This window comes from Leopardus geoffroyi, chromosome B3 (genome assembly GCF_018350155.1).
Source record: "Leopardus geoffroyi isolate Oge1 chromosome B3, O.geoffroyi_Oge1_pat1.0, whole genome shotgun sequence".
Classification (NCBI taxonomy): Eukaryota; Metazoa; Chordata; class Mammalia; order Carnivora; family Felidae; genus Leopardus; species Leopardus geoffroyi.
In genome coordinates this window covers 116,183,424-116,210,050 of record NC_059337.1, presented here as the reverse complement: position 1 = coordinate 116,210,050, position 26,627 = coordinate 116,183,424, and the positions used below count along the sequence as shown (strand labels likewise).

Below are 26,627 nucleotides of genomic sequence, written 5' to 3'. Positions count from 1 at the left end.
GCTGCATATTTTTCTGATTCAGCACATTGACTATATCCTGCCACTCCTTTCTGGCCCATGAAGGTTCTGTGGATAGGTCTGCTGCAAACCTGATCTGTATTCCCTTGTAGGTTAAGGACTTTTTTCCCCTTGCTGCTTTCATGATTCTCTCCTTGCCTGAGTATTTTGTGAATTTGACTATGATATGCCTAGTTGATTGTCAGTTTTTGTTGAATCTAATGGGAGTCCTCTGTGTTTTCTGGATTTTGGTGTCTGTATCTTTCCCCAGGTTAGGAAAGTTTTCCATTATGATTTGCTCATGTAACACTTCTACCCCTTTTTCTCTCTCTTTATCTTCTGGGACCCCTATGATTCTGACGTTCCTTTTTAATGAGTCACTGATTTCTCTAATTCTTAAATTGTGCTCTTTTGCCTTAATCTCCCTCTTTTTTTTCTGCTTCATTATTCTCGAGAAGTTTGTCCTACATATCACTGATTCTCTGCTCTGCACATCCATCCTTGCCACCGTGGCATCCATTCGAGATTGCAGCTCAGTTACATTTTTTATTTCATTCTGACTAGCTTTTACTTCTTTTATCTCCACAGAAAGGGATTCTAATCTATTTTTAACTCCATCTAGTATTCTTATTATCATGGTTCTAAATTCTGATTCAGACGTCTTGCTTGTATCTGTGTTAGTTATGTCCCTGGCTGTCGTTTCTTCCTGCTCTTTCTTTTGGGGTAAATTCCTTCATTTTGTCATTTTGAAGGGAGAAAAGGAATTAATGAGGTAAACAGAATTAAAAACAATTAAATTTTTTTAAAAATTACAAAATTAAAAACAACAAACACAAAAAAAATCAAATAAATGATGCTAGATACAAATGTGTTTTGGTCTGGGTGTTGAAAGGAGCTTGATAGATTATAGAAAAAAGGGGAAAGGAAAATAAAAAAGGAAATTATTTGAAAATTTGAAAAAAAGAATACACTGAAATAGAATAAAATGAAAAGATGGAAGTAAAATAGAATTTGAAAAAATTTACCCAAAAGTAAAAAATATAGCAGAAAAAAAATTAAAAATATTTTTAATAAAATTTGAAAATGAAAATAAATTTTTTCTTTCTGTATTCAATAAAAAGAAAAGAAACAAAAAAGGAAAAAAAAGGAAAAAAAAGAAAATTGAATAAATGGACCACTGAATAGACTGAAATATGACTGAAATTACTTCTTTTTCCCCTAGAAGTCAAACTATGAAGCGCTTTATAGTCTGTAAACTAAGTAGGCAGAGAGTCTTGTGTTCCTGAAGAGCAAGGTTGGCCCAGTTGGGCAGGGCTTGGTGTAATGGCTCCATTCTCCACTAGATGGCGCTGCTAGCCTACTGGGGTGGATTGTTGTGGCGCTTGTAGGTGTGTATGCACATGCGCGGGAGCGGTGAAAATGGCATCACCCAGCTACCCAGTCTCTAGTACTGGAACTCTGTGCACTCCCCGACCAGCAATCGCATACCTGTCCTTTTTCCTCGGCTTCCTTCCACTCCCTGCTTTTACACCATCCATGACCAAACCCCAGGCAGCACCTCTCTGGGTGCCAGCCGCACCCAGAAACATTTGCGGGATTGTGCTGCTGCCAATGCCAATGCCCAGAGACTGGGGCTGGGTGCCAGCCCACCCCAGAAAAAGTTTGTGTGATCAGGTGGCAGCAGGGTTTCAGGGATTATGGAAAATCACAACACACATCTGGCACCAGGTTTCACCCACAATGACCTTGTTCCAGCACCAGCAAATGTGGTTATTCTCCTGGGTCCACTGGGGCCTTTGGGGGAGCCACACAGCCTCTACCAGATGTCTTCCCAGCAGGGGAACCGCCCCTCCCTGTGTGGCCTGAAGAACCCCAGACTTCACTCTGCTCCCACGGATTTGCCCTTCTCACCAGAGCATGGCCAAGTATTGAGCTGTGTAGTTTCAGACTCTGTACTCCCCCTGTTTATAGAGTTTTAATGGAATTTAAGCCCTCTCCTTTCTCCTTTCTCCCTTTTTAGTTCAGTCCCTGCGGCTGTTTCCACTTTTCCACTTTCTCTCCAGCTGTTTTTTTTTTGGGGGGGGTGCTTTTCTGATATTCTCCCTCCCCCCCCATCTGTGTCCTCTCTCCGCACGCAAAAACAGCTCCCTGCCCTCCATGGCTTCTCTCTCCCCCAGTTCACCTCTCCTCACCACGTACCTGCTGAATTCTGTAGTTCAGGTTGTGCAGCTTGTTGTGTTAATCCTCAGATCAGTTTTCTAGGTGTGGAGGATGGTTTAGTGCTGGTCTGACTGTATTTCATGGACGTGAGACACAAAAAAAGCTTTCATACTCATCTCATGGTAGTTTTAATGTGCATTTCTTTATTGGATAATGGTGTTAAACAACTATTCAGGTGCCTGTTTATTATCTTTCTATGCTCTTTGATAAAGAACTTTCATCAAGTCCTTTGCTCTTAAAAATTGGGTTGTTGTTTTGCTTGTTGAGTTTAAAATTCCCTTTATATACTCTGGATACAAGTCCCTTGCTGAATATGTGATTTGCATATATTTTCTTCCAAACTTTGCTTGTTTTTTCATTCTTTTGATAGTGCCTTTCATAGAGCGAAAGATTTCTGACAAAGTCCTATGTATTAACGTTTCATGGCTTGTGCTTTTGGTGTCAATTCTGAGAGGTCTGCCTAACTGAAGGATACAAAGATTTTCCTACGTTTTCTTTTAAAAGTTGATAGGTTACATTTTATATTCAGATTTATGGTCCATTTTGAGTTAATTTTTGTAGAAAGTGTAAGCATTCACTTTTTTTGCATAAGGATGTTTAAAAGTTAAAACACCATTTGTTTGATGGATTGCTATCTCCATAGAGTTGGTTTTACACCTTCATCAAAGACCAAATGGTGATATTTATATTTGTCAATTTGATTTTCTATTGTTTCACTGATCTGTATGTTTATCCCTTTGCCTGTACTACACTGTCTTTATTACTGTAGCTTGGTGTTAAATCTTTTTTTTAAGTTTATTTATTTATTTTGAGAGGGAAAAAGAGAGAGAGGGAGCAGGGGAGGGGCAGGGAGAGAGGGAGACAGAGAATTCCAACCAAGCTGTGCACTGACAGTTCAGAGCACAGCGCTGAGCCCTGACGCAGGGCTCGAACTCAAGAACCATGAGATCTTGAGCTGAGTCAAAATCAAGAGTTAGACACTTGATAAACTGAACCACCCAGGTGCACCTGTATTAAATCTTTAAATAGGGTAGTGTGATTCTTCTTTCTCTTCATTTTTCAAAATTATTTTAGTTATACTTGTTCATTTGCCCTCCCATGTAAATTTTAGAATTAACTTGTCTATGTTTACAAAAATGCAGCTAGGAATTATATTGATATTGCTTTCACTACATTTCACAAATTTTCACATGCAGTAAGTTTATTTTCATTCAGTTCAAATATTTTCCAATTTCTCTCATGATTTCTCCTGTCATTCACAAGTAAAAGATGTGTTGACTAATGTCCATATATTTGGGTGAGTTTCACAGTATGTTTTTGTAATTGTTTTATAACTTACTTACATTTTGTTTTCTAACTTACCTGCATAATTTTAAACTTCTTGGGCACCTGGGTGGTTCACTCGATTGAGCAACAGACTCTTGATTATGGCTCAGGTCATGATCCCAGGGTTGTGGGATTAATGCCTATGTCAGGCTTAATCACTCAGTGTGGGGCCTCTTTAGGATTCTCTCTCTCTCTCCCCCTCTGCCCCTCTCCCCTGCTCACACTCTCTTTCTAAAAAAATAAAAAAATAATAAATAAATAAATAAATAAATAAATAAATAAAATCTCTTAAATTTCTAAAGACTTGTTTCATAGACCAGCATAGTGAATGTTCCACATGTACTTGAAAAGAATCTGTATACTGCTAATGTTGGATGTAATGTTTTATAAATGTCACATGAGTCAAGTCGGTTGATACAGCTACTCAAGTCTTCTATATCTTTACTGATTTTACATCTACCTGTTCTATTAATTAGAGAGGGAGGAATGTTGAAATAATCGCTCCACAAATAGTAGCTTGTGTATTTCTCCTTTTACCTGACAGTTTTTTACTTACATTTATTGTATTTTTGTTATCATGTGCCTATGCAATTAGGATTGTTATGTTTTCTTGATGTAGTGACCATTTTTTATCATTATGAAATGTCTCTATCTCTAAGTACTTTTTTGTCTTGAGGTCCACATTTTCTGATGTCATGCAATTCTCCTTACTTACAATTAATGTTTATGCAGCTAACATTTACCATCCTAGTATCTTAATCTATATGACTTGCTTAAAGAATGTTTCTTATAGACATATGATTACACCTTCCTTTTTAAACCAGTTTTGTAATGTCTACCTTTGATTGGTGTATTTGGGCTATATAAATTTTTTGTAATTATTTTTATAGCTGGATCTAATTTGACCATCTTGCTATTGGTTTTCTGTTTGTGTCATCTGCTCTTCATAACTTTTTTTTCTATTTCTGTGCCTTCTTTGGTTGAATATTTCTTTGAATTTTATTTTATCTCCATTATTGGATTACTACTAATATCTCTTTTTAAAAATTTTTTAGTTAGGGGCACCTGGGTGGCTCAGTCAGTTAAGCATCCAACTTCAGCTCAGGTCATGATCTCACAGTCCGTGAGTTTGAGCCCCACGTCAGGCTTTGTGCTGACACCTCGGAGCCTGGAGCCTGCTTCGGATTCTCCATCTCCCTCTCTCTCTGCCCCTCCCCTGCTCATGCTCTGTCTCTCTCTGTCTCAAAAATAAATAAAAACATTAAAAAAACAATTAAAAATATTTTAGTTGTTGCTCTGGGGTTTATAATATACATCATTAACTTGTTACATTCTGTTTTCAGATAATGTATTATTTTTTTTTCAACGTTTATTTATTTATGGGACAGAGAGAGACAGAGCATGAACGGGGGAGGGGCAGAGAGAGAGGGAGACACAGAATCAGAAGCAGGCTCCAGGCTCTGAGCCATCAGCCCAGAGCCCGACGCGGGGCTCGAACTCACAGACCGCGAGATCGTGACCTGGCTGAAGTCGGACGCTTAACCGACTACGCCACCCAGGCGCCCCCAGATAATATATTATTTAATTTACTACCACCTCAAAAATATAGAAGCTATTCTAGATATGCATATTGAAGTGAATTGGAGTATAATAGCACAAAATCTAGGACTTGTTCGACAGATATTTCAGCAGAAAAATTGGGATAAACAAAGCAGGAGTGGCAAAATCTTGTGTGTTGAATGTGGCTACTGGGAGTATATGAGTTCATAATTATACTGTTTCCATTTTTACATATACTTGAAATCTTCAGGAACATTTCAATGAAGTTTTTAAAGGCCTAGAAATTTTTGTAGGTGTTTTTGCAGATTTATGTTTATTTTATTTTTTATTTTTATTTTTTTTTAACGTTTATTTATTTTTGAGACAGAGAGAGACAGAGCATGAATGGGGGAGGGGCAGAGAGAGAGGGAGACACAGAATCGGAAGCAGGCTCCAGGCTCTGAGCCATCAGCCCAGAGCCTGATGCGGGGCTCGAACTCACGGACCGTGAGATCGTGACCTGAGCCGAAGTCGGACGCTTAACCGACTGAGCCACCCAGGCGCCCCTGCAGATTTATGTTTAAATGAATGCAGAAAATCAAAGAGAAAGAAGGGAAAGAAGGTGAGGGAAAAAGAGAAGGAAGCAGAGAAGGAGAAGGGGTGGGGCCAGAGTGACTTACCCTATCAGGCAGTATGCTTCTTTATCAGTGATAGGAGACTTGGGTTTTATTAATTTGTTCTTTAGATTGAAAGGAATGTCTTAGTGTGCTCCCACTGTTGTACCCCTGAAAATATCCCCAGTGTGACAGGCCCCTAAATATTTGTATAGCTTTTCTCCCATACTCTGACATGGATTCACAATACTTGCCATTCCCCAGATTTGGTTAGCATGCTTCCACCAATATGGTGGACCAGTGTGACATTCTGAGGAGTGTCAAATTATCTAATATTCTGTTTACTGGGTTTTATATTTTATTCAAATATAAATTATTTTGTTATTATACTGTGAAAAGAAGAGTTAACATAGCTTTGAAGCAAGATTTTGGATGTATATAGGCTTACTTCATTTTCTTTGTTTGCTTTGGGTTTTTTGTACTTGGCAGAGAACTTTTTTTTTTTTTAATTGGGTTTTGGCAACTCTGAGCAGGTCTGTCAGCTCCATTTTTCCAACAGCATTTTCTCACTTCAGTTTTCTGTGTTACATTTTGGTAATCCTTATATTATTTCAAACATTTTCATTATATTTGTCATGATGGTCTGTGATCAGTGATTTTTGATGTTGCTGTTGTGATTGTTTTGGGTTGTCGTGAACCATGCCCATTTAAGATGGTAAACTTAATTGATGATGTTTTCTGTTTTCTGACTGTTGCACTGACCTCTCTCCCTCTTCTTGGGCTTCCCAATTCCCTAAGGCACAACCATATTGAAATTAGGCTAACTAATAACTACAATGGCTTCTCAGTGTTCAAGTGAAAGCAAAAGTTGCACATCTCTCATATTAAATCAAAAGCTAGAAATGGTTAAGCTTAGGGAGGAAAGCATGTTGAAATCTGAGACAGACCAAAAGCTAGATCGATGGTGCCAAATGGTCAAGTTGTGAATGCAAAGGAAAAGTTCCTAAAGAAAATTAAAAGTGCTGCTCCAGTGAACACCAAATAATAATAAATGAAACATCTTTATTTCACTTCTCTTCCAGAATATTTTCTCCTGTACCACGGAGGCATATTCCAAAGTATATTTCATATGACTTCTTAGAGAGTTCACAGGGGATGACCCCACAGTGGAAACTTGCTCATTAATATACTCCTGATTGTGCTTCCCAAATAAACTAACTCCACTTAAATCCTGGTCTGTCTGCTTTTTGGAGGACCAAGATTAAAACAATAGGTAAAAGACTCTATGTTTGTTATAAGGAGGTTAAATTCTACCCACTAATCCTGATATCCAGCCCTAGTGAACTCAACTAACATAAAGTAATAATGCAGTTTTCCTAAAATTAGAAATAATGCAAAAGGTGTGGCTTCTTATAAAACCTTACAAGTAAAATAATGTGACTAACAAATTAACATTAAAATATAATACAAAATCTTAATTTACCAGGAAAACAGTAAACAATGGCTTATAAAATATATTGGAACAACTGGCTAGCCAGTTGAAAAATATATGGTTGGAGTCCTATTTCACTCCTTATAGCAAAATAAAATCCAGATTTAACCATTAAAACTGAAGCCAACATATTACCAAAAATAAAAAGGATTCTCTCAAAGTAATCTCAAGCAAAAATATAAAACCCAGTAAATAGAATATTAGATTAATAGGGGATCCTGGGTGGCTCAGTCGGTTGAGTGTCTGACTCTTGATTTCAGTTCAGGTCTGATCCCAGGGTCATGGATTGAGCCTTGAATCAGGCTCTGTGCTGAGCGCGGAGCCTGCTTAAGATTCTGTCTCCCCCTCTGTCCCTCTCCTCAGCTTGTGTGCTCTCTCTCAAATTAAAAATGAAGAATATTATATTGATAAATTTGTAATCAAATTTAACCTTCTTTTGTTTTGTTTTAATTTTTTTAATGCTTATTTTTGAGAGAGAGAGAGAGAATGAGCAGGGGAGGGGCAGAGAGAGAGGGAGACACAGAATCCGAAGCAGGCTCCAGACACTGAGCTGTCAGCACAGAGCTCGATGTGGTGAGCCACCCAGGCGCCCCAAATGGTCAATTGGTGCCCCAAATGCTCAATTTTAAAAGAGAATCAATAAATTGGAGCAGCTGCCTTTTGTCTCTATGTGAACATATATGCTTAAAACATGTGAACCTGTCTCTGACTTATCTTCTAAAAGTAGGTTTAATCAGATTGTCTTCTTGGTTCATCCTCCCCTGTTTCTATGGTTCCACTAGACATCCTTTTCTTCTTTCTGTCCCTGGCTGTTAGACTTTCTCCTCATCTATTCTAGACTGCATCAAAGAGATGACTACAAAGTGATAGGAGTACACAAGTAGAACATCTAATATTTCACAAGGAAATGCTTTTCCAAAGATAAGATGTTTGACCTCTAAGAAGAAAATTAGAGTTTCCCAGGGCAAGGGAGTGGGGGAGGACGGTAAGCAGCATTTTGGCAATGGAAATTACATGTATAGGTGTGCAGAATCATGACACAGCCAAGTATATTCAAAACAGAAAATAGCCAGAGGATGCAATATGTGCAAAGCATAATGGAAAATTATATTATAAAGGTTGTTTGACTCAATTAACAAAGAGTGGCATTCAGAAATCATCTGGACCATATATAGAAGGTGTCTGATTAGACATGTATTTTCTTTTTTTTTTTTTTAATTTTTTTAACGTTTATTTATTTTTGAGACAGAGAGAGACAGAGCATGAACAGGGGAGGGGCAGAGAGAGAGGGAGACACAGAATCCGAAACGGGCTCCAGGCTCTGAGCTGTCAGCACAGAGCCCGATGCGGGGCTTGAACTCACGGACCGTGAGATCATGACCTGAGCTGACGTCGGACGCCTAACCGACTGAGCCACCCAGGCGCCCCTAGACATGTATTTTCTTTTTTTTTTTTTTTTTTTCAACGTTTATTTATTTTTGGGACAGAGAGAGACAGAGCATGAACGGGGGAGGGGCAGAGAGAGAGGGAGACACAGAATTGGAAACAGGCTCCAGGCTCTGAGCCATCAGCCCAGAGCCCGACGCAGGGCTCGAACTCACGGACCTCGAGATCGTGACCTGGCTGAAGTCGGACGCTTAACCGACTGCGCCACCCAGGCGCCCCTAGACATGTATTTTCAAGAGACAGGATTTCCAAATGGACTGAGAAGGAAAATTGGGGGACAAAGAAACTGGGAAGGCACTGAAGGGAACATTATAAATGGCACGTATTTTAAATATTTAAAATTTAATTTTGAGCAAGAGCTGCATTCGTTTTAAAAAGAGGACCAAAGTATTATTTTTACTTCCTAATAAATTTCATGCAATTAATTCATTCAAATTAATTACTTCATCCAGGAAGGTATTCTGTATTAGGCACTGTTCTTGGTATTGGGATATAACAACAAAAGACAAAAACAACCTTGACCTCATAGAGATTATGTTCTGATATTCAAAACAAATATTTCAAGAGCATACCCAAACTGCCAAATTAAAGCAAAGAAAGCCAGGAAGGACAGAAGGAAGAGGGTCAGGAGTTTTTATTAAACAAACAATTTGTTTACACTTTAATAGGAATTCATTTCTTTCTCTCTTTTGGTTACCAAATAAACCCAGGAGGTTGGGTGGGACAAACATTATTATCATTTTTCTTTTCAGATTTTGGAGCAGAAAGTTAGAAACATTTGAGTAATTTCTCCTCCTTTATACATCTCTTTTGATAGCAGTGGGCACTGTTGCTACAGGGAATCCCATTCTGCACATACCCATCTGCTGGCCACTGATGGGATGTCCCATTGCACTATGCCAGAAGGTCACATTTATTGACCTGATGTCTACAGAGTTCCCCTGATGGCATGAACTTGGCAGTCTGTTTGTTCTGTGCTTATCATTGGGAAAACATTTCCAATATCCCAAATCCCAATCCCACTCAAAATCACATAAGTACCCAACTGCTGATGAATGGAATCCACTGTGTCAACAAGAAATACATTCTCTGCACCTTTGAAAAGTTACTTTGGAAGTAAATGAAGTCTGCGTTCTCAGATACCTGTCTCCTGCCTTTCCCATGAATCATATCTGTGCTCAAGAAACACAAAGAAGATAAATGTGGGGGAAATGGAGCTTTATTTGCTGCTTATAACAATGAACAGTAGATAGGAAGATGTTAGGAATTACCTTTGCTTAATGGCAATGTTTCTGATACTTCTGATACTGACAAAAGAGAAGTTTCCTGCATTTTTCTGTAAATTGTCAGTAATGTGCTTGGTTTTGGGCATGTAGTAACATTTTTCCCTGCCAAGGGACTAAAACTTAATAATGCACAGGATATTAAATTAGAGGCATTTTCCTAACCCAAAGACGGTGCCTTAGTCTCCTTGGTACCAAAATGTTTTCTAAAGTACATAAATACAGCAGTTGACAGTAAAAACAAAACAGACAAAGTAAGACTCACAACTAGCAGCAAGAAAACTTTTTTGGCAGATGCTGGGCCACTGTCAACACTACCTCCATAGCCTCTGTGCAGGCAGTACGGTGGGGACCACCCGTAGTCACAGTGGCAGTGATGTTTATTATTGCAGATCCCCTTCATGTTGCAGGTCTCAGCCAGGCAGACTTGTGATAAGAGAGACAGACTGACACACTTCTTGTGAATGCAGATCTTTCCTGGACCACACACGGTACCATCTTTTACTTCCCCAACATCAGGTGTGTCCATTCCTGCATGATAGTCAACACTCCAGCAGATGACACCATTGATGTGAGTTTGCTGCAAATTAGAGTGATCTCTCAGATGGGGAATAACGCTCACATTCTCACATTGAACTCTGCCACAAAAGATATCTGAGGTATTACATTTTAGGTATGTCGTGCCATTTATACCACAGTGGCCAAAACGGTTTCCCAGAGTGTTGATTTCTTTGTAGCAACTCTGAGATGCACCCTTTGCACCTTCACCAAAAATCTCCCTGCATTGTTCTTCATGGTTGTTACACCTCCCTCTATAGCAGTAGGCATTGTCACCACAGGGAACCCCGTCCTGCACATATGCATCTTCGGGGCACTGATGGGATGTCCCATTGCACCACTCTGGAAGGTCACATTTATTGACCTGATGTCTACAGAGTTTCCCTGATGGCATGAACTTACAGTCTTTGCAACAAAGCCCAAAAGCACAAGCAGCCCCAGGCCTCAGAGTGCAGCTCAACAGACAACAGGGATCCTGTTGACACTGCTTTATAGATCCACAGTCACATTCCTCTTCTCCTTCAACCACACCATTCCCACAGCGCTTAAGCATAAAGACTTCCCCTGGATGTGGAATATTGTGTAGACATGATCCCTGGTTTAAAGTGGTCTTTGTAAAATCTGTGTAACTACAATTGGTGAATTTCTTTGCTGGAACTCTGGTAGCATTCATGATGCAGCCACTTTGCTCACACAAACAGAATTCTTCATCATGCTGCATACCCAAAGTGTGTCCTAATTCATGGGCGACAGTGAGGGCAAAAAGAGACCACGAGTCTCCTTGGAAATTGTTAACCCCACAGTCAATAGGAGGATGACATATTCCTGCAACATAGGCTATACCAAGTACACTTATAAGTGAATTTTTTATGAAAAAATGTGCAACATCATACTGTAGCCAGGAAAGACTGATTTGTTTCCACTGAGAGAAATCCTTCAGAACCTGTTCTATGCTTATCATTTGGAAAACATTTCCTTGATTCCAAATCTCAATCCCAATCAAAATCACATAAGTACCCAACTGCTCGTAAATGGAATCTACTATGTTGACAACAAGAAACACATCCTCTTGTACCTTTGAGAAGTTGCTTTGAGAATAAACTAAGAAATTGCTCTCTACCACCACAATCAGCTCCAGAAACCATGAGTGGGTCCACCATTTATCATTAGAATTTTGCTTCAGAGTTGGTTTGTTAGCCTCTTCAAATCTCACCTGTTGGAGTGCAATTTCCTTCATTGTTAAGCCACATCTCATAGGTGGGAATTGTGTCTCATTAGTGTTTATCTCATAAACCAAGTGTTCAAATGTGGTAGAGTGCCTGATGGGCTCAATTTCATAAGCAAGGTCATTTATCTGCAGCATTCCTCGAAAACCTCCAGAACAGGTACTGAGGGAAACCAGGGACTCAGGGACTCCTTCCACATAACCATGATAGTAGCAGTCGTCGGGAACAAAAGGCTCATCCTGGAGAAGAGCATGCTGATCTGTGTATGTAAATACCGGGAAGTGTCTGGAAACCAAGAGCTTCTTGATCTTCATATGGACAACATGTCTCCAGCCCCCAAACTGTAGGCTGTAGGAGAGCCAGCCTGGGGTTTTTGCACTTCTGCCCTTGCCAGTCACCTTTAAGGGGACCACAACTTCTGGGTGGCTGAGGCATTGGGAGGGCCCGGCCTGGGAGAAGCTGGAAGGGAACAGAGACATTCCAACCCAGAACAGCAGGAGAACAATTCTCATGGCCACCTCAGCCTCACCAGCCACCGTTATGAAGTCGTCTGTCCAGGGAAAAAGAGTGTGAGGCACTGCTGTTCTGGTTCCTCCTAATTGGTCATTGTGTAGAGCTGACCTTTAAGGATCTGCGTCCTGGCAGAAATGGACATCAGCTGCGGTGCTGAAAGTGAAAATAAAAGGGTGGGGAGGTGGTGGGATTGGATAAGGAAAATGAGAAAGAATTGAATGACAAAAAAGTGATTAATGAATTAAGAAAATGCTTTGGAGTTGCTTTCAATAGATGGGGGTGGGAATTTAGAGGGGTATAATAAGACAGTACTGACCATATGTTGATAATGGTTGAAGATTGATGATAAGTACTTGGGTTTTCATACAATTATCTCAACCCATGTAGGCGGTATGAAAATCTCCACAATAAAAACTTAACGCCAAACTAAAGAGACTTAAGAGTAGGGTGACTCTGTATCTCAATTTGTCCAAGACCATGTTGGTCTATGCCTGTTGCCCCTGTGTAACTACTGATACTTTCCCCTTTGACTGTCAAAACTGGAGAGATCATAAACAATATACTTCTTAATGTCAGTTTGCATTGGTCTTATGATTTGCTTTAATCTTTCTTTATTGCAAGTTATTTACTTGTCTCCTTGCTGTGTTTGCATTCATTCACAGCTCTGTGGACTGCAAGATTGCTGAGTGCCAGTTTATGATTTTAACTCATTTTAGTATCCCTATAATGCCTAGTATAGTTCTTTTTTTTTTTTTTAATTTGAGAGAGAGAGCACATGCAAGTTGGGGAGAAGGGCAGGAAGGGGGGAAAGAGAGAAAATCTTAAACAGGCTCCACGGCCAGTGTGGAGCCTGACACAGGCCTCAGTCTTACCACCTGGGATCATGACCTGAGCCAAAACAAAGAGTCAGATGCTCAACTGACAGAGCCACCCAGATGCCCTTATAGTTCTTTATACAGTAAAAAATGACAAAAGGGGAGAGGAGTGGTGAAGTACTTGGATTATGGATGAATGCTACTTAAAATGTGTTCGTATTTGATTATTATTTTTAGAAGAGGAAAAGATTCCTAAAAAGCTAATATCCTCTAAAGGAATGGGGAGAACAACATTGTTATCTGTAGAAGGATGTCAAAGACAAAAGAAAATGCCTTATAAAGAGAAAATGAGAATCTATAAAGTTCAAAGGGTTGGGAAAAGGAACTCTGTCTTCTTGAGGCAACATCATCAGAGTTATTGGAATTTTAGGATTGGGGAAATTCCTAATGTTTGCTCAAATATATTTACTGACAGCTTTTGACAGTGGATAATTTCTGTACATGGCATGAAGTCTGACTAGCAACACTCATTCATTTCTTTCCTTATGCGTTAAACAAGAATTTATGTGTTTGAAGTATATGAAGTACAGACATTGTGCTAGATACTAGAGACCTAAAAAATAGAGAGCATTAAATAAATTATCCGTTTAGGGCAGAAATTTGTGGCAGGCACAAGAATGAGCTTTAAGGTGCCTATAATATTGTATTTAATATTGTAAATGTTTTGTGTTCTTTTGCTGAGGAGAGTGTCTGTAGACTTCATCATAGTCTCAGCTAAATGACAAAAATTAGGCTAAGAAGCACTGAGTTTGTGGGAAAACAGACACGCAATCAGACCATTATAATTATGATCTGAACCAGATTAATCTAAGACTAATAAAGGTTATGATTTAGGGACTCTTAATGTATAGACCTCCATAAACCCCTAGGAGATTTTAAGCAATGTAGTTTATGAAACTCATCAATACAAGAGTGTTCAAAATTAGCCCTACACAGGGCTAAATTTGAAATGCCTTGAAATATTGTAACTCATATATAAAAAACTTGATAAAGTTTTTCTGAAATCCAATAATTTATGTAATTTTTTGTTACCAATAACAAGTTGTGAGGCTGGATTCTTTTCAAACAAACAAAACAAAACTTGGATTAATTCTGTCACATACTTTTTCCATTTCTCTATCAAAACTAGCATGCACTACTGCAGTGGGGGCAGGGGATGCTCAAAACAATATGTGTGAAGATCTTAAAAAGGGAATCCACAATTGGAATTGGAATAGTTTGTCCGGGTTCTCCATCCTAAGAAATGCAGACAAGAAATCAGCTGATATTTCAAACCTTCCTATGCCTTATTGTTCTTTTCTTCATTTTCTAGGACATTACATTTACACATCCCTAATATTCTGGGTTTCCTCATTTGTGTGTAGTGTCAGTAGCTAAAAATCCATTCATTCTGATTGCCTTTCAGTCACAGAGTTAAATAGTTAACCAAGTAGACTTCATCTTCTCCTTCTTAATATACATTATTTTAGTTTATTATTTATTCTAGATTTGCTATATGTGTGCTGGTAGATAGGAGGATGTATTGATCTGAACAATATTCTTAGTGTTAACCTGCCTAGAGAGCTTGGACCCATGTGAGCAGTGGATAAACACTTTATTCCAAGGTGCAAGTAGCCCACAAGGGAACAGTAAAGTTCATAGACAAATTCAACTATATGAAAACTTCCAAGGATAAAGATCTCTGAATTGGGTGAAATCCTGACTTCTAGATTTGCTCTTCATAGCTTTCTTTGTATGTTTGTTGTTTATTATGGAGTGGGAATCATTGTGGATGGGAGGATGGAAAGTGAGAAGGGCCAAAAGAGTGTTGGAGAGAAGGCTGCTGAGCTCTATAAACCATGTCCTATTATACTTAGAGCTCATCTTGAGAGCAGACAACAAAAGGAAATTCTCCAAAGAATCTTTGAGCCATACTCGTTGTTCTCCTTATATTATTCTTAGGACCTCAGACACCCAAATTCCTAAAGGAACATCACCCTCCATTAATACTGTGAAGCAGTGTCATTAAAAATCTTTGTTTTCTAATGTTATCGGAATCTCAAAGTAGACAACAGCCCTCCTCCATATGTTTTATCAACTCTTTCTTTCCCTACAGCTATGTCAAATTCCTAAAGACCTACCTGTGCATCTCCTCTCTTATTCCATCATGCTTGAATGCACTATTTTCCCATCTGTCTGTCACCAATGTCTGAATTAGAGAGTCATAAAATCAATTTGATGGATCATGACCTGCAGGATGTTTTTAAAGGAAATTGAATAAAAATATTAGAGGCCATTCCTAGAAGTCCCTTAGCAACTCATACAGATGGTGCCAAAATTTTGGGGGTGTTTGTATATGTGTGGCCACTGAATCACAATATAAAATGGATTTCTTATTCTTCAACACACTATATATATATAGTGATGCCAAATCTATAAAATTTTTTAAACATTTATTTATTATTGAGAGACAGAGACAGACAGAGCATGAGCATGGGAGGGGCAGAGAGAGGGGAAGACACAGAATGAACAGAGTCTGACTCAGGACTTGAAATCACAAACTGCAAGATCATGACCCGAGCCGAAGTCGGACGCTTTACCGACTGAGCCACCCAGGCGCCCCTAGTGATGCCAAATCTAAAGATGAAATGCTTTCTACGATTTTCACTGTTACATACCTATCTGAATCCATACGCATTTCTACCTCTCTTCTATCCCGCTCCATATCCCAGTCTCAGTGGAAAAGTAATTCTCCCCCAAATTCAGGTAGTAGCCCCTCATCTTCTATTCCACATCACATCTCTTACCTACATGTGGACTGATTCTGTTTATGTTCTCTACTTTCAACTCTATTTCATCTGTTCTTTACTGGCAGTTAGAGTAACCAACTCATTCTAGTTCATCCAGGACTGTCCTTGTTTTAAAACTGAAAGCCCCGCATCCCAGGCATGTCCTCAGTCTGAGGAAAACTGGAGTAGTTGATCACCCTACTGCGGCACCTTACTCCCCACCCATGCTCAAGTTTCTTCCATCTTTAAAAAGGAAAACAAAACAAAAATTAAGAAACTTCACATTATCCATGGTCCTACTCTGGCTCCCAACTCATGCAGAAAACCAAACTTAACAGATGACTTACCAACACAATAAACAGTTATTTCCATGGTCTTTTCTTTCTTAATGGTTTGTACCACACTTATCGATGAACAAAGGTTGGTAGTTGACCTCACATAACAAAGGGAAACATAAGCCCTCCTCCTTTTATCTCCCAGGTAACTAAGTTCTAAATTCACCTGCTTAGCAACACGGATCTTTCACTTCTTCAGAAACAACTGGCTGTCAAGGATGCTCTGGCTCCACTAATTCTATGCAACTTCAATATAATTAGAACTGGCTAGCCTCCTCTACTCCATTCTATGTCCTCTTACAATGTAGCTTCATTTCTGCTTCATAATTTCCCTCATACTACTGTGTTGGCCTAGACTGTACAATCACTTTTCACTATGGAACTAAATTGTTTCATGACTCTGTACTCTGTCAAGATCAAAGTCTACATTCAGTATCAAATATTTTCTAAATAATCTAGACAACATTGATATAATTCCCTTTATAATTACCATATTCAATATTTTTATAGAGTTTATAGCTTTGAGTTTTTTTTTATATACAAGTTTTAAAAATTGTATCTCCTTTCATGTTTTTGAGAAAAATATACTCAAAATAATTTGGTAGAGAATTTATGACATAGTGTTTGGCAAAACATATAATCTATAAGATGACTTTAACTATGTAAACATTACATAGAGTAAAAATCAATTCAGTAAAATATTAATGCTAACACTGAGTAGATTCTGTTTTAAAAGGATTCTTGGCCAATGAGTCTTGCCACCTTTTAATTTAACTAGGAGATTAAGAGCTCTACAACTATCAATTGGAAGCATTTTTGGTGATAGTCCTTTTCAATTTCATCTCAGAAAAAGTTTCTTCTATTCATGCTGGTTTTCTCAGAAATCTGCTGTAGGAGTGCTGACAACACTGACTCCATCTTTGGCCCTCCATCTTGTTCATGTCCATGCAATGACTCCCTTGGGGCTCTGTGTTCCAGGCCTCATGGAGGTTAATGTACACTCTGACCAGAATGCAAGAAGCCGTCTAATCTTTCCTCTGGTGCACAGATGGCACCACTTTAGATAACTACCCTTTGTCTTATAAAATCTGTGGGTTAGGGTCCTGACTTTGCAGAGAATTGCTGCATAGTGCCAGGATCACTGTTCACTCAGTACTCTTGTAAGTTACCCTGACTAAAACCCTGTGTAAACAGTATGGAACGACTTCCTTCATTTTTCTGTTTCAATGTGCCTTCTCAGTCTGGAGGATTACTGTTCCTCTTCCACCTTTTAACACTTGCTTGGAGGTTCCTTTTCATAAACTGTCTCATTCACAGGTAGAACTAGACAACCCCTGTCTTAGGAAAGGTGCATTAAAAACTTTTGTCTGGAACTGAACTGGGGGGGGGGGGTAAAATTTGCTCCTATGCCGAGGATGATTAACAATTAAGAAAACTGGGGCACCTGGCTGGCTCAGTTTTCTGGGTGTCCAACTTCAGCTCAGGTCATGATCTCATGGTCTGTGAGTTCGAACCCCACATCAGGCTCTGTGCTGTTGGCTCAGAGCCTGGAGCCTGCTTTATATTCTGTGTCTCCCTCTCTCTCTGCCCCTTCCCAGCTCACACTCTGTCTCTCTCTTTCAAAAATAAAATAAAAATATTTTTAAAAATTAGGAAAACCTATCCCAGGAAATGAGAGTATAGGACACTACAGATGCTTAATCCTAGAAAAGTTTTGATAGCAAGACTAGAGTGCCTGCTTCTGATAGGATGGTATCCTGGGAGATCTAGAGGTAGGGAAGGATTGAAAGCTTCCAAAAGTAGTTTTGGCTTGATCTCCCTTGCTGAAAGAAGATCGTTTCTCTTGCTGAAGAAGACCATTTCCTTTAAAAATAGCATTGAGGACTTATGCTTTCAGAAAAGATAAACACTCTTACCCCTATTGCTCTTGCTCACTATAAGTTAAAACATCATTCTTTATGTATAAAACAAACATAAGAAAGTTCAGAAAGGTGGAGCAAAGAATACAAACCAGCTAAGGACATTGGGACCTAAGGAATAACATGGCAGGAATTTCTCTGCAATTTCTTTCTTTTTTTTTTTTTTTAACTTTTTAAATTTTTAAAACCACTTTATTGACAAATGATTGACATACAAAAAGCTATACATATTAAATGTGCACAGCTTGTTGAGTTTAAGATGCGGCTTTTTTTTTTTCTTTTTTCTTTTCTTTCATTTAAGTTACATCCAAGAGAGTTAAAATATAGTGCAACAATGATTTCAGGAGTAGATTCCTTAATGCCCTTTACCCATTTAGCCCATCCCCCCTCCCACAACCCCTCCAGCAATCCTGTTTATTCTCCATATTTAAGAGTTTCTTATGTTTTGTCCCCTCCCTGCTTTTATTATTTTTGCTTCCCTTCCCTTAGGTTCATCTGTTTTTTATCTTAAAGTCCTCATATGAGTGAAGTCATATGATATTTGTCTTTCTCTTGACTAATTTCACTTAGCATAATACCCTCCAGTTCCATCCATGTAGTTGCAAATGGCAAGATTTCATTCTTTTTGATTGCTGAGTAATACTCCCTTGTATATATATACCACATCTTCTTTATCCATTCATCCATCGATGGACATTTGGGCTCTTTCCATACTTAAGCTATCGTTGATAGTGCTGCTGTAAACATTGGGGTGCATGTGCCCCTTCAAAACATCATCCCTGTATCCCTTGGATAAATACCTAATAGTGCAATTGCTGGATCGTAGGGTGGTTCTATTTTTAATTTTTTGAGGAACCTCCAGACTGTTTTTCAGAGTGGCTTCACTAGTCTGCATTCCACTAGCAGTGCAAAAGGGATCCTCTTTCTCCGCATCCTCCCTAACATCTGTTGTTGCTGGAGTTGTTGATGTTAGCCATTCGGACAGGTATGAGGTGGTATCTCATTGTGGTTTTGATTTGTATTTCCTTGATGATGAGTGATGTTGAGCATTTTTTCATGTGTCGGTTGGCCAATTGATGTCTTCTTTGGAAAAGTGTCTGTTCACGTCTTTTGCCCATTTCTTCACTGGATTTTTATTTTGGGGTTTTTTTTGTTTGTTTGTTTGTTTTGTTTTGTTTTTGGTGTTGAGTTTGATAAGTTCCCTATAGATTTTGGATACTAACCCTTTATATGATATGTTGTTTGCAAATATCTTCTCCCATTCCATCGGTTGCCTTTTAGTTTTGCTGATTGTTTCCTTTGCTGTGCAGAAGCTTCTTATTTTGATGAGGTTCCAACAGTTCATTTTTGCTTTTGTTTCCCTTGCCTCTGGAGATGTGTTGAGTAAGAAGTTGCTGCGGCCAAGATCAAAGAAGTTTTTGCCTGCTTTCTCCTCGAGAATTTTGATGGCTTCCTGTCTTACATTTAGGTCTTTCATCCATTTTGAGTTTATTTTTGTGTATGCTATACAAAAGTGGTCCAGGTTCATTTTTCTGCATGTCACTGTCCTGTTTTCCCAGCACCACTTGCTGAAGAGGCTGTCTTTATTCCACTGAATATTCTTTCCTGCTTTGTCAAAGATTAGTTGGCTGTATGTTTGTGGGTCCATTTCTGGGTTCTCTATTCTGTTCCACTGATCTGAGTGTCTGTTTTTGTGCCAGTACCATACTGTCTTGATGATAACAGCTTTGTAATACAGCTTGAAGTCTGGGATTGTGATGCCTCCTGCTTTGGTTTTGTTTTTTCAAGATTGCTTTGGCTATTCGAGGCCTTTTCTGGTTCCATACAAATTTTAGGATTGTTTGTTCTAGCTCTGTGAAGAATGCTGGTGTTATCTTGATAGGGACTGCATTGAATATGTAGATTGCTTTGGGTAGTATCGACATTTTAACAATATTTGTTCTTCCTATCCAGGAACATGGAATCTTTTTGCATTTTTTTTGTGTGTGTTTTCTTCAATTTCTTTCATAAGCTTTCTATAGTTTTCAGTGTATAGATTTTTCACCTCTCTGGTTAGAGATTTATTCCTAGGTATTTTATGTTTTCTTTGTGTCACTGTAAATGGGATTGATTCCATGATTTCTCTTTCTGTTGCTTCATTGTTGGTGTATTGGAATGCAACCGGTATCTGTGCATTGATTTTATATCCTGCAACTTTGCTGAATTCATGAATCAGTTCTAGCAGTTTTTTGGTGGAATCTTTTGGGTTTTCCATATAGAGTATCATGTCATCTGCAAAGAGTGAAAGTTTGACCTCCTCCTGGCCGATTTGGATGCCTTTTGTTTCTTTGTGTTGTCTGATTGCTGAGGCTAAGACTTCCATACTATGTTGAATAACAGTGTCAAGAGTGGACATTCCTGTCTTGTTCCTGACCTTAGGGGGAAAGTTCTAAGTTTTTCCCTATTGAGGATGATATTAGCGTTGGGTCTTTCATATATGGCTTTTATGATCTCGAGGTATGATCCTTCTATCTCTACTTTCTTGAAGGTTTTTAATCAAGAAAGGAAGTTGTATTTTGTCAAATGGTTTCTCTGCATCTATTGAGAGGATCATGTGGTGTATGTCCATGACTCGGCGGTTAACTTCTCTCAGATCTTGTACCGGACGGTAGTCCGCACTATTAGGTTTTCGTACAGGCAGTAGGGGGGTGTTCCAGGCTGAATGACAGGGACGCAAGATGCCCAAGTCTAGGAGGCAACAGATATGTGGCGTGATGCCATTTCTAGCCTCTATTGACATCGGGTATTGTCGGACCCGGACCGGATCTGCCCCTGGCTTCACTTCTATGAATAGAGCTGGGCGATGCTTAGCCAACCCCATACCCCCAGTTTCGGCCCATGCCTCTGGAAACTGCTGGAGCCAAGGCTCTATGTTGCGATTTTGTGAGGGTGGCTCCTGATGAAGTCAATATTCATCTTCTAATCTTAGAGTAAGTACGGAAATGGGTTGGTTGTGGAGGTCAGTCACTTGGGGGCCCCCTGGCATGAAATGAATCTGAGCCCCCATTTTAGTGAGTAAGTCTCTTCCCAATAAGGGGCAGGGACTGTCGGGGATGACTAAGAAGGAATGGGTGACCTTTCCGCTTCCTAGGTCCACAGTCCTCTGGGTGGTCCAGGAATATTTTTTTATTCTGGTAGCCCCTTGGACCCAGGAAGATTTTTCAGAAATTTTCCCATGGGGTCTGATCAAGACCGAATGTTGTGCCCCTGTGTCGACTAGGAATTGAACTGGGTTCCCCTCCACTTGTAGCGTTACCCTAGGTTTGGGGAGGGGATCCGAACCCCGTCCCCCCTATTCTGCATCTTGAGTGAAGAGGGCGGGCGTGGTTTTTGGCTGCCACGGTTTTTGATTATGACGTGGCCTTTTCTTTTTAGGGCATTCTCGGGCCCAATGGCCTTTTTCTTTGCAATAGGCACATTGGTCTTTATCTAGGGGCTTTTGGACAACAGCAGCCAGGACTTTGGTCATTTTTTCGGTAGCTTTAAGTTGCCTGTCCTCTGGAGTCTCTCTATTATTATAGACACGCTGGGCAATGCGGAGTAAGTCCCGAATTTGTTTTCCCTCCAGGTCTTCTAGTTTCTGGAGTTTCTTTTTAATATCAGTGGCTGCCTGGTTTACAAAGGCCATTACAACGGCAGCTTGATTTTCGGGGATCTCTGGGTCCATGGGGGTATACTGTCTGAAGGCTTCCATTAGTTTTTCTAAATAAGCGGCAGGGCTCTCTGTCTTACCTTGTACTACTAAATATACTTTCGCCAAGTATTAGTGGGCTTGCATGCAGCAGCCCGGAGACCCGCCATTAGAGTCTGGCGATAAATGCGCAGTCGTCCCCTACCTTCCGCCATGTTGTAGTCCCAGCCATCCTGTGGGGGTCGGGTCAAGGGAAAAGCCACATTAATGAGATCAAGGTTAGCAGTAGGCTGGCCGTCATCTCCAGGAACCAGCTTTCTTGCTTCCAATTGAATTCTTTCTCGCTCCTCGGTGGTGAACAGGATTCAGAGGAGTTGCTGACAATCATCCCAGGTGGGTTGGTGGGTGCACATAACGCTGTCCAGGAGAGCTATTAAATCTTTAGGGTTATCAGAAAATCGGGCATTCTGGGTTTTCCAGTTATATAAATCACTGGTGGAGAAGGGCCAGTATTGAAGTCGGGGGTTCCCCGTATCATTGGGAGGCCCTATTTCCCATAAGGGTAAAGCTACGGTGGAGTCAGGAAGGCGGAGTCCTGGCTCATGCGGGGCCCGCCTACGGGTATGTCCAGCCGGCCCTTGGACTCCGCCCCCACTAGGCATGGGCGCGGGTTGAGCCACCCTATTCTCTAGTTCTTCTATCGGCTGGGCTACGGGAGGCTCTGCCGGCGCAGGGGGAATGGGGTCGGGAGCAGGGATAGGGGTAGCTTGTGGAATAAGGGGGGGAATCTGGTAAGGGAGAGGGTCAAGGGAAAGTAAATCTTGGCTGTCGGGGAGAACGGGGTGCATTTGGAGTTTGTGGCTTGGGAGGGTTGGTAGGTTTAACCGCTAGGATTTTGCATGGCCCTGTTGTTAAGAAAGAGGCCATCCAGGGAGGTAGGTTTTCCACTAAATCTTGCCACACCAGAATATAGGGAATTTGATCTGGGTGACCTTCTTTCCCTGGTAGAAAAATTCTTAATTTTACTTTAAGGACCACAGGGAGGTAGAAGGTTCCCTCTGTAGGCCAATTGACCCCAAAGGTGGGCCATTCAGAGCAGCAATAGGTGATCAACTTCCTTTTGCGAATGTCTAGGCTTAAGTTGTGTCCTCTAGCTCTTACATCCCTGAAGTTGGCGAGGAGGAGGGAGAGAGGGGTGCTCTGCATTTGGCCCATGTTATGATTCTGAGGAAGAGGAGAAGAGAGGAACAAAGGATGGAATAATTAATTCTGATCAGCCGAGAAAACACTTAATTCCAATAAAGCATCCGATCCACGAAAGAAAAACAAGAATCAACAAGAATCTCTGGGAGCGGTTCCAACTTTCTGGTGCTGTTTCGGCCAACCCAATAGAAAGGGTTACGGTTAGGATGGTGATTATTACAAGGGCCCAGGGGTGACAATACATTTAGACTGACACAGAAGCACTAGTGTACTCGTCCGTCCGCGTCCCTCACGGGAGCTTAGGTGCCTCTTAGCATAGGCGGGCAGGTATAAACCCCCTGCTTGGATCAAAAAAGATTTTGACCACCTTAAGCCATATGAGGATCACCGCGGAAATCGGGTTAGAGCCCACTCGAATCCTGTAGCTTATGCCGTGGGACTACACATAGGGTAAGTCAGGCGCGTGCCCCTGACTCCCAACAATCATTCCAGTCAATTCAACAGACACACAGACACACATCACATCAGAACACGGGTAACAATTGGCATGCCAACTGATTAGAGGGTTTTCTTTGTTTTTTTTTTTTTTTTTTTCAGGCGCCTAGAGATGTTTCTTAGCACTCTGGACTAGTCTATACAGAGAAACTGGAAGTCCGTAGAGAAAGTGAAAGTGGTTAACTCGCAGGCGCGTTGGGCGTGAGTGGCCCACAGAAAAGAGTCCTGATGGGCCAAAAAGGCCCCCAGTGTCAGTGGACGTCTCCAACTGACCCGGGCTGGGTGCCCTATAGCGCGTCCACCAGGGTTACACCAGCTTCCAGACAGAACCGGTTCTCCTGAGAAGAAACACAGATCAGAGAGAAAAAGATAGAGCCGGCTTACTTACCGATCGGAGTCAGAGATGACCCGTTGACCAGAAGTCTGGTGGGCCCAGGGGAGATCTCGGTGGAACCTCCAAATGTAACGCCCGAAGTCGCGAAACCACCCACAAGAGACCACGAGAGTCGTAAGTCAAAGCCAAGCGGCAAGGGTCGTTTATTGCAGGTTCGAACCTGGACCTCCTCACACTCGTTGCCGGTGACCCTAAGAGGCCCCGATCAGGGTTGGTACAGCGTTTTTATAGACAGAGACAAATAGCATAGGGGAGGTTTCAGATGATGGGGGGCCTGATTAGTTGATTTTAAAGTAAGGACATTTGTTGTTCTCTGATTGGGCGTCCTTTGTCTGTCCTTTGGTGGGAAGGCTTTGTCCATTACTTGTGGCGGGAGAAAAAAGGGGAAGGGGGAAGGGGGAAGGGGAGGAATGTGTTAAGCAAGCAAGATTACAGAAGTGAGAAAATGCTGGTTAGTAAGTATTTTCATAATCTTAGGGTATAGCAAACTAAGTCTAGAAAAATTTAACGGTGCTCACATCGAACAATAGGCAAGACATACAAAATTTTAAATTCATTCTCTACACTGGGATCTGTAGGACTATAACAAAGATCTAACATTCAGGTTTATCACAGTTGCAAAAAAGAGAAAAATAGGGCTGGGCTAAAAATTACCTAAACAATTCATGGCTGAGGATTTCTCAAATTTTGCAAAATAGCCTACAGATTCAAGATGTGAGAGAGCCACAAACAGGATATACCCAAAGAAATCCATACTATGACGTATCATAATAAAAATTTGAAAACTAAAGACAAAGAAAAAATCTTGAAAATGCACGGAGAGAAACGTCTTGCCTAATATTACCTACAGAGGAAAAATAAATTGAAAAATAGTAGATTTCTCATTAGAAACCATGGAGGTGGGAAGGAAGTAGCAAAATATTCCACAAGAGTTAAAAAAAAAAAATAATCCAGAATTTTATATACAGTAAAAATATCCATCAGGAATGAAGAGGAAATCAAGACATTTTCAAATTAAGGTAAACTAAGAGAAGTTGTCACAGACCGGCCAAAACAATGGCTAAAGCAAATTCTTGAGGCAGAAAATAAATTATAAAACAATGAATCTTACAACAGCTCTAAGGAAGGAGAATGGAAGTAAAAACATGAGTAAACACAATGGACTTTCTTTTTCTTGCATTTACTAAATTATGTTTGATTGCTGAAAAAAAATATTGTCTAATGTAATTCTCAATGTATATGGTGGAAATATACATGGAAATATTTAAGACAAATACACCAAAAAGGGAATGGCAAAAGGGCTTAATGAAACTGAGGTTTCTACACTTCATTTGAATGAGAAAAATTCTCATAATTAAAACCACAGAAGACAAAAAAAGTGAAAGACAAAGAACAAGCATAATGAACAGAAAATGTTTACAAATATGGTAGATATTAATCAACTATGTCAGTTATCACTTTTTTTATTTTAAAGAGAAATACCCAGGGTAATTGGACTAAATTTCAGCATTGACGTGGATACTCAGAGCTCCAAAGTTTATGATTGTCAGGCAATAAGTGGAATCCTAGCTGATATCCAGCTTACTGTGAATTCAGTGGTCTGTAGTCCAAGCCAGTGGTCACTTCCCCAAATCTCCAGGTATATAATTGGGCCTGGTATCTTTAGCAGTTAGAATAACATCCCCACAGGGTGCTTGGCATGCAGAATAACCGCTATCATCATCACACTTAAGGTGGAAGACTCTTTGTTGTTGCTGTTGTTATTTTTAAAAGATTTATTGAAAAGAAGATTTATTGAGGTATAATTTGTAGATAGTAAAATTTGCTAAATATGCGTGGTCATGAAACCACTATCCCAGGCTAGATATAGAACATTTTTTACCCCAAAAATTTTCACTGTTGCCTCTTTGCAGTCAGCCCCCTCCCTCCAACCCCTGACACCACTGACTGGCTCCATAGGTTTGCCTTTTCCAAAATGTCGTATAAAATAGTCATCCTGTATTGCAGTGTATTGGATCTGACTTCTTTATTTCAGCATTAGTTTGAGATCCACCCATGTCGTTGCATGAATCAGGAATTGGTTCCTTTTTATTTCTGAGTGGCCGTCCATTGTATGGATATACCACTGTTTGCTTATTCATTCACCATTGATTGACATTTGGATTGTTTCCAGTTTGGGGCTATTATGAACAAAGCTTCTATGAGTATTTGCATACAGATCTTTGTATGGACTTATGTTCTCAATGCACTAGGATAAATATTTAGAAGTAGGATTGCTGAGTGTATAGTCCAGTATATGTTTACCTTGATGAGAAACGGCCAAATGGTTTTTTCAAAGAACTCTATAGTTTTGCCTCCCACCAGCAATAGATGAGACTTGCTTCATATCCTCATTAACACTTGTTATTGTCAGTCTTAAAATGTTTTTACTATTCCAGTAGCTATGCAGTGGTATCTTAATGTGGGTTGTTTTTGTTTGTTTGTTTTGAGAGCGAAAAGTGTAAGGGAATGAAGGGCAGAGGGAGGGAGAGAGGGAATCTTAAACAAGTTCCATGCCCAGTCCAGCATGGAGCCCAATGCAAGACTTGATCTTATGACAGATTATGACCTGATCTGAAATCAAGAGTCAGATGCTTAACCGACTGAACCACCCAGATGCCCCTTAATGTGGTGTAAAAAAAATTTTTTTATTTGAGTAATGTTACATTACTTTCAGGTGTATAACACAGTTGGTGAAGTTTAGGGGTGACGGGG

General features: G+C 40.1%; 2 protein-coding genes across 2 annotated transcripts; both read right to left on the bottom strand.

Annotated features, from left to right (window-relative positions):
• Nucleotides 1-9,837: 9,837 nt before the first annotated feature.
• Nucleotides 9,838-16,382, bottom strand: LOC123581994 (disintegrin and metalloproteinase domain-containing protein 21-like). The gene is made up of 2 exons (XM_045448153.1): nucleotides 16,205-16,382; nucleotides 9,838-12,367 (listed from the first exon to the last, which is right to left on the bottom strand). Exon 2 carries the CDS (start codon nucleotides 12,211-12,213, stop codon nucleotides 10,078-10,080), a length of 2,136 nt encoding a protein of 711 aa, XP_045304109.1. The 5' UTR covers nucleotides 12,214-12,367; nucleotides 16,205-16,382; the 3' UTR covers nucleotides 9,838-10,077.
• On the bottom strand, nucleotides 15,211-22,781 carry LOC123581995 (splicing factor 3A subunit 2-like). The gene is made up of 3 exons (XM_045448154.1): nucleotides 22,191-22,781; nucleotides 16,988-16,989; nucleotides 15,211-15,264 (listed from the first exon to the last, which is right to left on the bottom strand). The coding sequence occupies exons 1-3, from the start codon at nucleotides 22,627-22,629 to the stop codon at nucleotides 15,226-15,228; spliced, it is 480 nt and encodes a 159-aa protein (XP_045304110.1). The 5' UTR covers nucleotides 22,630-22,781; the 3' UTR covers nucleotides 15,211-15,225.
• Between the last annotated feature and the right edge of the window lie 3,846 nt (nucleotides 22,782-26,627).